This window comes from Lithobates pipiens, unplaced genomic scaffold (genome assembly GCF_037356315.1).
Source record: "Lithobates pipiens isolate NorthernLeopardFrog02 unplaced genomic scaffold, aLitPip1_a1.2 Scaffold_18, whole genome shotgun sequence".
In the NCBI taxonomy this organism is placed as follows: domain Eukaryota; kingdom Metazoa; phylum Chordata; class Amphibia; order Anura; family Ranidae; genus Lithobates; species Lithobates pipiens.
Genome location: NW_027507758.1, coordinates 123,924,079 through 123,935,609, shown reverse-complemented (window position 1 = coordinate 123,935,609; position 11,531 = coordinate 123,924,079). Strand labels below are relative to the sequence as shown.

Here is an 11,531-nt window from a genome sequence, read left to right as displayed (position 1 = left end):
CTGCCGACATTCACATCGGCTCCGTAGGAGAGCAGGGGAGGCGCATGCCGCCGTGGCCACAGGACGAAGCGACGTGACATAATGCTGTTTCACCAACCCGAGCAATTCTTCCGCAGTACAACTGCGCCGGCTGGTCGGCAAGTGATTAATAGTTGCATTACCACAATAGATAGTATGACACAACACACGTTAACACAGTAAAGTACCAGAACAGTGTGAATCCAACCTAGATGTTTTTGGAGGCGGTAAGCTGTCAAAATCGACCTTGTTACCCTTGGAAAAATGAGCAATGTATGAGTTCACTTTAACTTCCAAAAATATAGAATATACAGTAGAGGACAGTGCTGGAGAGAATTTTGTGTATTGTGGTTGAGGAGATTTTAAGATAAATAAGCTAATTATCCAAGAGTATAAAAAACATAGCAGACTGACAGACTATATAGCATCTGAAAAAAATTGTAACCACAAAAAATGATCACACAGTGATGGATTGCTGCCATGGAAGTGTATGCAAATATGAAGCTCTAAAAGACAAAAAAAAAATGTGTCCACAGTTTGTCAATGTAGTTCACCAAAGACCATAAGATGTTTTAAAGACCCAATGGGTGTCACATGCACCTACGACCTACCATGTAAAAATTAAATTTACCAAAATGCTTTTCTTTTCTAAGTTTATTCAGAAACATGGCTGGAAACCCCCCAAAAAAATCTGTTACAAGCGTTTTTATTGTATTTTTTTTAGAAGGGAATAACAACAGTCACTTCTATACAGAGGCTAAAACATCTGATAGAGATAACAAAGCATCAGGGTAGAGCAAACAAACATTTGCATCAGTAAACTTCCAAGACCTACAAGAAGGTGTTTGAGGGCTCTTCATGGGCCTAAAATTGAAGATAGGTGTTCTAGTTTAGAAGGTAGGCCCAGGCAGAAGAAAATGAGGAAGGGAGGGGGGGGGGGGGGGGGGAGTAGACAGGCATAGTAAAAACTGGTAGGTAAATGAGAACGGTATAAGGCAGGGGGAAGGGATCAGGGAAGGTTTTCAAGGGCAGAAAACAGGGCAAGGTAAGAAGTCAGGGACAATACAGAAGAATTGGAAACAGGGTAGGCATACATAAGGATGTATCCCCACGGACTCCAGCCTAAGGGCCTGGCCAATGTACAAGATACGTCAGTCTAGAACAGTTCAAACCAGGGAAAGCATATGTAAGCTACAGTTACCATATTTTAAGAAATTCAGGACATGAGTTATTAAGAATAGTACCGGCATCATATTCCAAAAAAAATAAAAAGAAGAGGATTATACTTACCAAGATTTGGTGACTTTTTCTGGTCACTGTCCTCTGCATTACGTTTAACATATTTTATCAGCCAATCAAAGATGTGCACATCACAGTGGACAGAAATGTCCACTTCCTCCCAACGTTGGGAATCTGTGGTTAAATACTCTGCAAAATACTTCATCTCGGATATCAGCAGATCCCGCGGACATATGAAATCTTCCTTAAGGTTCTTGGCTTCATCACATACATGAATGACCATATTTGGCCTTTAAAAAAATAATTACGATTTTAGAAATGTTATAACTGTCACATAAAGCTATAAACGACAAGCATACAGTAGATCTAAACAATGACTGGATAACATTTAGTATGCTAGAATAGTATGTATTATGAAACCATGCTATGTTTTCATAAAATACTATGTAGCACCCTCTAGTGTGTAACGAGTGTAGGTACGTTTATTTGGTATGACTCGTGGTAACTGTGTGAGTCTGTAATTAGGTCAGGTTACTGCAGGTCAGGCTGGATGGCTCTACAGGGCAGGTCTCTGGCACCTCACTCTGGTTCTAGAAACTTGATGAATCTTCTGGAAGTTGGTGGATGGAGGCCAGGAGATTCTGATCTGAATAATTTAGGGAATCTGGCCAATTTCCAGGCAGAGGCCTGATATTGTGGCTGGGTCAGCCATTAAATATGATACAGCCTGGCCAGCAGGGGAGTCTAGGGGAAGATGAAGTGCTGAGGCTGCTGTTGTGTGGCCTGGGAGGGAACCCCAGGTCTTGGGGCTCTGTCTCCAGGCAGGAGTTGAGGAAAGGAAGAAGAGGAAACCTAAGAGAGGAATTACCATTACCTTTGGGTCTTGTGCAGAAGACATCCGGGCTGGCATAGAAGGATCTGATCAATCTTGCCCAGTGCAGCGGAGAGCAAAGGACAGTGTGAGTACCTAAGCACACCCAGGGGCATACAAGGGGAAAGACTGCCAGATGTAGCATATTTTCCAAGGACAGTGTTGTGCTAAATCCTGATCCCTTGTCCTGGGGAGTTCTTCAGAGCAGCCAGATGGGCTGGTAGCAAAGCAGCCAGGTAGGCTGGTAGTATCTGCAAGTGTCAGAACGGAGTGAGGTTCTGCTGAAGAGATGCAAGGGAGTACAGTCCAGGATGTTTATCAAATATGTGCATCCCATAATCCCTATACCCTATCCAAGTTGTTTTACCCAATAAAAAAAAAAAAACAAGCCCATGGACTGATTCCTTGTGCCTGGATGCAAGCTGGAAATGCATGTTGCCTGGCTGTGCAGGAATAGGGGGAACAAGTAACCAGTGGCTCCTGCGGGGGGGGTAGCGCTACAACTGTTTCCCCCTGTTTTTGTCACCCTTCCTTGTATTTCCGAGCTGCTGATCTTCTTTTCGGCCCCATTCTGTCTGTATGCACATCACTGCTCTGGACCAGCTTCCTGACAGTGATCGGTGGACCATGTCTGCTTAATGAGTCAGTATGGCCACTTGTAGTCTCCAGCAGGGGTGCATGTGACAGGGTGACAACGCAGAAGCATGGTTTGGAGACAACTGTCTGCCCATAACAAAAAGTACCCAAACAAGGTCCTTCATGATAGGATCACCAGGTACACCCTAAATGACAGCTGCAGATTTAAAAAGACTGAAAACAACTTAAAAATACATTGACATGTCAAAGTTTATATGAGAGTTTAGTGACTTGGTTGAGATATACTTTAATTGGCACTTTTGCACTACAAGTGACAATCTTTCAATACATTCTCAGTATAATTCATTTAGTGCATACCACCCTCTCCTTGTATACAACCATATAAGATAGGAAAAACATTTTCATACCCCTGGCTTCCATCAGTATTTTCTGCATTCACAGACGGGGAAGATGTTTCATTCTCTGCAGAACATTTTCTTCCTGATGCAGCACCAGATCTTCCTTCAACACAAGAAAAATATTTCCAGTGATTCTAGCAAGTTAGTTAGAGGGAGTTAGGCTTTAATATATCCACAGATTAGCTATTTGTGCTTTTATGTTTTTATTGGTTTAGACAACTACATAAGAAAAAATATACATGTCCATCCAGTTCAACCTATATGTGTAATTTTTATTCTCTAACAATTCCCATAAATTCAGTATTTTCTGCTTCTTGAAGAAGATATCTGCACGTCTGTTAAAGCTGTTGACAGTCTCAGCTAGTAGCACTTCCTGGGGAGTGGGTTACACATTTTTATTGCTCTAACAGTAAAGAACCCTATTCTACAGTCTAAGGTTACACCTCCTATCTTCTAACCTTAAATCATGGCCACGTGTCCTTTTTCAAGGACCTTAGAGTAATCCGTTTATTACAGTTACTGAAGTCACCATTGATATATTTGTAGAGTGCATCTGGAAAGTATTCACAGAGATTCACTTATTCCATATTTTGTTATGTTACAGCCTTTTTCGAAAATGGATTAAAGGTATTATTTTCCTCAAAATTCTACAAACAATACCCCATAATGACAACATGAAAAAAGTTTATTTGAAATCTTTGCAAATTTATTAAAAACAAAAAAAAATTATATGTACATAAGAATTCACAGCCTTTGCTCAATACTTTGGTGAAGTATCTTTGCCACCAATTACAGCCTTAAGTCTTTTTGAATATGATGCTACAAGCTTGACACACCTATTTTTAGGCAGTTTCTCCCATTCTTCATTGCAGAACCTCTCAAGCTCCATCGGGTTTGATGGGGAGTGTCGGTGTACAGCCATCTCCAGAGATGTTCAATCGGGTTCAAGTCTTGGCTCTGGCTGGGCCACTCAAGGACATTCACCGAGTTGTCTTGTAGCCACTCCTTTGTTATCTTGGCTGTGTGCTTAGGGTCGTTCACCCCAGTCTGAGGTCCAGAGCACTCTGGAGCAGGTTTTCATCAAGGATGTCTCTTTACATTGCTGCATTCATCTTTCCCTCAATCCTAACTAGTCTCCCAGTTCCTGCTACTGAAAAACATCCCCGCAGCATGATGCTGCCACCACCATGCTTCACTGTAGGGATGGTATTGGCCAGGTGATGAGTGGTGCCTGGTTTCCCCCAGACATGATGCTTGTCATTCAGGCCAAAGAGTTCAATATTTTTTAATCAGACCAGAGAATTTTGTTTCTCATGGTCGGAGAGTCCTTCAGGTATCTTTTGGCAAACTCCAGGTGGGCTGTCATGTGCCTTTTAATGAGTGGCTTCCGTCTGGCCACTCTAGCATATAAGCCTGATTGGTGGAGTGCTGCAGAGATGGTTGTTCTTCTGGAGGGTTCTCCTCTCTCCACAGAGAAATGCTGGAGCTCTGTCAGAGTGACCATTGGGTTCTTGATCACCTCCCTGACTAAGGCCCCTCTCCCCCGATCGCTCAGTTTGGCTGGGTGGCCTGCTCTAGGAAGAATCCTGGTGGTTCCAAACTTCTTTCATTTACAGATGATGGAGGCCACTGTGCTCATTGGGACCTTCGATACTGCAGAAATTTTTCTGTACCCTTCCTCAGATCTGTGCCTTGATACAATCCTATCTCGGAGGTCTACAGTCAATTCCTTGAACTTCATGGCTTGGTTTGTGCTCTGACATGCACTTACTGTTGGATCTTATATAGACAGGTGTGTGCCTTTCCAAATCATGTCCAATCAACTGAATTTACCACAGGTAGACTCCAATTTGTAGAAACATCTCAAGGATGATCAGTGGAAACAGAATGCACCTGAGCTCAATTTTGAGTGTCATGACAAAGGCTGTGAATGCTTATGTACCGTATATACTCGAGTATAGGCCGACCCGAATATAAGTCGAGGCCCCCAATTTACCCCCAAAAAAACTGGCAAACTTATTGACTCGTGTATAAGCCGAGGGTGAGACATGCCTGTCCATCCCTGTGTGTGTGTCCGTCCATCCCTGTGTGTCCGTCCATCCCTGTGTGTCCGTCCATCCCTGTGTGTCCGTCCATCCCTGTGTGTCCGTCCATCCATCCCTGTGTGTGTGTGTGTCCATCCATCCATCCATCCCTGTGTGTGTGTGTCTCCATCCATCCATCCATCCATCCCTGTGTGTGTGTGTCTCCATCCATCCATCCCTGTGTGTGTGTGTGTGTCTCCATCCATCCATCCATCCATCCCTGTGTGTGTCTCCATCCATCCATCCATCCCTGTGTGTGTCTCCATCCGTGTGTGTGTGTGTGTGTGTGTGTGTGTGTGTGTGTGTGTGTGTGTGTGTGTGTGTGTGTGTGTGTCCAGCCTACCTTTGTCCCGAGCCTCCGTCCCGTGCCTTGCCTCCTTGCCTCCGTCCCGTGCCGTGACTTGCCTCCTTGCATCCGTCCCGTGTCGTGCCGTGCCTTGCCGCCGCCGTCCCGTCCCGTGCCGTGCCTTCCCTTGCCTCCGTCCCGTGCCCTCTTCGTCGGCGGCCATTGTAAAGTTCAAAAGCTGCGCCGCCGCCTTCGCCTGTGATAGGCGGAACACTGAATTTCCCAGCAGCCTGTGTTCCGCCTATCACAGACGTCGTATCATCCTCGTCCGTAGTACGAGGATGATACGATGTCCGTGATAGGCGGAACACAGGCTGCTGGGAAATTCAGTGTTCCGCCTATCACAGGCGAAGGCGGAGCCGGAGGCGCGGCTTTTGAATAGAATGGCCGCTGTCTGTCTGCTCGACACGCTGATCGAGCGGGCAGACAGCGATGACTCGAGTATAAGCCGAGGGGGGCACTTTCAGCCTCAAAAAAGAGGCTGAAAATCTCGGCTTATACTCGAGTATATACGGTACATGTGATTTTTTTCGTTTTTTTATTTTTAATAAATTTGCAAAGATTTCAAACAAACTTCTTTCACGTTTTCATTATGGGGTATTGTTTGTAGAATTTTGAGGAACATAATGAATTTAATCCATTTTGGAATAAGGCTGTAACAACAAAAAGGGGAAAGCACTGTGAATATTTTCCGGATGCACTGTACATTGTAACCATATCCCCTCCTAAGTGCTTCGCCTCCAGAGTGAATAATTGTAATCTATGTAATAAATCCCCATAGCTGAGCTCCTCCATTCCCCTTATTAATTTTGTTGTCCGTTGCTGAACACTTTCTAATTCTAATTTCTAAAACCTTTCCCGAGGTTTGGGGACCAAAGCTAAACTGCATATTCAAGGTGAGGCAGAACCAGTGTAAAGGGGTAGAATGTTAGGTTTTTATTTCGTAAATGTTGTTGTTGTAGCTTGGCCTAATAATTTATGCATTTTTTATTTCGTAACTTCAGTGTCTCATTTTATGACAAAAACCTGCTCTTCTAATCTTCTGTAGCTCCTTGGTTAGGGGAAAATTATATGCTAAAAAACAGGCTGGTAAGGAATAAAAATGTCTTTTTTTTCTGTTATGTTGTGTTATATAATGGACACCCCCACCTATCAAGGCTTTTTGATATTTCTATAACTCTCTGAAAGAGCCAGCCTACTGCTTGCTTCAGAGTGGGGTGCTGTGAAGTTTTCAGAAAGCTATGTACAGCACCCAGCCAGAACCTCCCACCAACCGTGATGTGCCTACATTGCATAGAGGAGCATAGGGATCCAGTAATTATGACAATAGGTCTAAAATAAAGTTATATATATATATATATATATATATATATATATATATATATATATAAAAAAGTAATATATATATATATATATAAAAGAACATTTTGGAATGTCCCCAGAAAAGTAATAGAGTGGGCACTAGTTCTTGCGATCTGGGGGTCCCGAAGGAATTCCCTTAATTTGCAGAGATTTCCTCTCACTTCCTGTTTGGTTAGGGACCGGAAGTGAAGGGAAATCTCCCCAATGGGTCACAGATGGTGAAATAAAATCTGACAGGGGTTATAACCCTCCCTTACTCTCCCAAAAAAAAAATGCCTATAGTTCTAATTTAAACAAACCACTTCTAAAAAAAACATTTATTACTAAAAGAACCAAGTACAGTTTCTACATATCATTCCCTCCATTTGTATACTACTTACATGCGGGGATGCATTGAAAAAACTTTTATTATATAATCTTGTATATACTCCTTTGCATCCCATGGATAGGGCTTGGTGTTTAGCTGCAGGTGAAGTACACAGGTGCCCTCCCCAGCCTTGCTGCTGGCAGCCTGTCAAACACTGTGAACGGCTGACAACTGCTGAGGCTGGATAGGGCTGCCTGGGGTATTGAGTTCTACTAATGCTTATGAAAGTATGCATTTAGGAACAAATGCCCAGAAAGCAGACTGCTTGCATTCCAGGATTTGATACTGATTGTATTCTCCCCTATACTTTAGTACCTCTAGGTGTGCCATCCAGCCCCATCCAGCAGCATGAGTTTGCCTCTCATAAAACTTGACAGTCTGGATGGGGCACCTGTGTCCTTTGCATGCAGCAAAACACCATGCGCTGTGGTTAAATGGCAAGTGTGCATGGGGCCTTAGGAGTGAGGAGCAGAAGCTCCATTTAATGCCGCGTACACGCGACTGGACTTTTCAAGGGACTAGGTCCGACGGTCTTTCCAACGGACTTTCGGCGGAGTTCCGACGGACTTTCTGAATGAACGGACTTGGCCACATACAATCACACCAAAGTCCGACGGATTTGAACGTGATGACGTATGACTGGACTAGAATAAGGAAGTTCATAGGCAGTAGCCAATAGCTGCCCTAGCGTCGGTTTTTGTCTGTCGGACTAGCATACACACGAACAGATTTCTCAGTCCGGCGGAGTTCCAGTGGAAAAATGTAAAACATGTTCTATTTCTAAAGTCCGCCGGATTTTTGGCAAGCAAAGGTCCAATGGAGCCCACACAAGATCAAATTGTCCGACGGACTCCTTCCGTCGGACCTTTGCTGTCAAAAAGTCCGGTCGTGTGTACGCGGCATAAGCTTCAAATCTGTATTTCGGGCCTACCCAAGGCTGAAGGCCCCAGGGACATCACTTTTTTTTCCTGAGTGGCCAATTACCAAGCAACAGCAATGCCATGTTGGTGGAAGAGAAGCGAAAAAAAAGACAGTGGCCAAGCTAAAAGGAGCTAAGTGCCTGGGGCATTGGCAAAGCACAGGCTCTCATTAAACAATAACATGTTTTAAACTTAGAAAAGAAGGACCCACCCATGCCAGCTTCCAAAAATTTGAATACAAGGATTGAGAATATTTCTCAAAAAATGAACGGACTTTGTAGGCACATCATGAGGCAGTAAAGTATGAAAAAATTCCCTTTATTACAAAAAAAGTTAAAAAACATGTAAACATTTAGGCAACACCTTATAATGAGATAAGGTCAACAGATACACCAGACATGAATGTTCGATTATAGCATATGTAGCTAAATCTTAAGTATATTCATATATCTGTATTAGAATATGATCCAACAGATCCTCAACATCTACTTGTCAACTTTTGACAAGTAGACGTGAAGGATCTGTTGGATCATATTACATGTTTAACTTTTTTTGTAATAAAGATACTTTTTTCATCCTTTACTGCCTCGTGATGTGCCTACAAAGTCTGTTCATTTTTCTGAGAATTATTCTCAATCCTTATGTTTTTTTATTCCAAAATGTACTAAACTAGAAAAAACATCAGATTTGTCACTGCAAGACAAACAATGACATACAATTAAAATCTTTTAAAACACGGCTCACCAGTCAGAGAGATGTTGCCTTGACCTGCAGTTTCATCTTCTTGATCCTCCGTTGAATCAAGCAGGGAAGATTTAATGTAGGTAGCCAGGCTTTCCAGGGGAATTCCTCCTGTTGCCAGTAGTGGATTATACTGATTGTCAACAGGCGATGTGCCACTGCTTTTTAATTCTTCAAATCTTTTGGCACACTAGGAATATAAATGCAGTAATTAGCTGATGTGAATTGGCAAACAGTAGTAGAACATCAGGAAGGCCGCTGCAAAGATGCACAGTGCATCGTTTCTGAAGTTCCTGAGAAATCAAAGTAAAGTAGGTGCTGTCTAATATTCCCCAAAGCTTGGATACTGAGCAAAAAGGGGTAAAGAGGTTCCCTGTTTTCACCTACAGAGTGTTGGGAGTAGGCTCTCTTTGACCCTGACCCTCAGCTGGTATGATGTTCTCTCAGAAAAACTCTGTGGCTGCCAAAGGAATAAGCGTAAGAATTTTCCAAAATTTGTATCAAAGTGATTCACATGTATGTTAGTAGCCCTGACACTCTGTATACATTTACTGGTAAAGAATTATCAAATAGAAGAGAAGGCGCCACTCACCAACAAAATACATTAGTATTTAGATAAATGTGGCCTCAGCCAATGCCACTCCAGCCACGTTCCCCTGACATGTTTCTCCCCACTCACCAGGGCTTGGTCATAGAGGTTTGACCACTCCCTGGTGAGCAGGGTGAAACACATCAGGGGGATATGGCTGGAGTGGCGCTGGCTGAGGCCACGTTCATCTACATACTAAAGGCGGCACCTTTTCTTCTCTTTGACAATGCTCTTACACCTCTGAAATGGTGCCAGCTCCATTCACTGCTACTGGGGGGTGTCTCTTTCTCAGTTTAGAGAGGTACTACAAGTTTCATTTGTATCCTGGATAAATAAGTCTGATACCGCGTACACATGACCGGACTTTCCTTCGGAATGAAATCTGATGGACTTTTCTATGGAGTTCCACTGAAACGGACTTGCCTACACATGATCACACCAAAGTCCGATCGTTTAACGAGATGACATACGATGGGACTAGGAAAAGCAAGTTTAATAGCCAGTAGCCAATGGCTGCCCTTGTGTTGTTGATGGTCCGTCGGACCTGCATACAGACGAGTGGTTTTCTCGATAGGAACTGGTTCTGGCGGAAAGATTTGAAACATGTTCTATTTCTAAAGTCTGTCAGATTTTTCGACAGAAAAAGTCTGATGAAGCCCACACACGATCAAATTGTCCGACGGATTCGTTCCGTCGGAACTTTGCTGGCGAAAAGTCCGGTCGTGTGTACACTGCATTACATGTACATTGTTGGAGCTCCTTTTTCTATTCAGATAAGGTCTACTAGTTCACCACGATTATCGAAATCATTAATATTCAAGGCACAAGTGGCTCATAGCAGAATGCTGTCACAAATTATTTCAAGTGCATTTGCAAACAAACACCGGTTGAACCTGTCAGTAAAGTCCACCTAATGAAGCTTCCTGTGATAGGTTGCCAAATATACTGCACCTGCAGAGTTGCAGTAATGTGGACTGTGCTTGCTTGCACTACAGTGGGATAAAAAAATGTCACAGGTGGTGTGACTATTAGCATTGTCGCTGCTAATTCACAAGTCTGTAGCTTGTAACTTAGCATCTTGCCACACCCAGCCCTTCCTACTGCTTTCTGGATAGGCAGCACTGCTGAAATCCTCCCACTGTGTGCTACAGTGTCTTGAAGATGGAGCATGTGAGACACAAATCAAGACAGGTTTGGCTCAGTCAGGGAAATTAACCTCTTCCAGCCCACGTAACAGCATAACACAAGAAAGGTGGGCTTTAATGCCCACCCGGCGCACATATGTGCTCACAACGGCAGGAGGTTTTGTGCTAACAGCGTGCTCACTGCACTCTCCCAGCACACTAACCTAGCTGTCGTCCAACAGTGGAATGGGCTCTCAATCATATTACCGCTGCGGGAGCCAATTGCAGTGGCCACATGATACAGAAGCTGCACCACCTCCTAAGCACTAAAGCCCACTGAAAGGGAAGGAACATTTTTTTTTTCTTGTGTATAATATAAGTAATTGGATTCGGTACTTAGACTATAAAACAGGAACTTTTATTTGTACATTAAATCATACACATCTATGCTTACATTTTGAATTACTGTAGAACATATAACAATATGAAATCTGGACTCTAATTGGTTGTTGCAATTACCTCTTTTCCCCTTTCTCTAGTATTATTCAGCTTTACTGAGTGCCGGTTCTGTACAGATGTGCAGCCTTTAATTAGACCCAAATGTGCAGCCATATATTAGACTTATGACTCAGGATGCACACAGTGGGAAATCAGCCACCTGCAGAACCAGAACCATTGCACACAAATGACTCATTGCCAGCATTATCAGTAGAATAAAATAAACTGGTCTCCTAAAATTGTAGAACAGTGTGAGGCTTTGCATCTTCTTCTAGCTAAGTGATAGCAGACAGAATAAACTGATATTTTCTTCATAATCCATTCATATCTAATTTTCAACAAATTAATGCTCAGGTTAATCACTAGCGCACGCTACA

At 43.1% G+C, this 11,531-nt stretch overlaps 1 protein-coding gene across 5 annotated transcripts in view; it reads right to left on the bottom strand.

Moving 5' to 3' along the window:
- Positions 1 to 11,531, bottom strand: part of SANBR (SANT and BTB domain regulator of CSR) — a 70,492-nt gene that overhangs the window by 38,602 nt on the left and 20,359 nt on the right. For 4 of the 5 annotated variants that reach the window (XM_077486065.1, XM_077486066.1, XM_077486063.1 and 1 more), the window contains exons 4-6: positions 8,947 to 9,133; positions 3,133 to 3,226; positions 1,309 to 1,547 (exon numbers count right to left, since the gene is read on the bottom strand). In XM_077486065.1, the coding sequence (XP_077342191.1) occupies positions 1,309 to 1,547; positions 3,133 to 3,226; positions 8,947 to 9,133 (520 nt within the window). The other variant, XM_077486067.1, reaches the window with a different exon arrangement.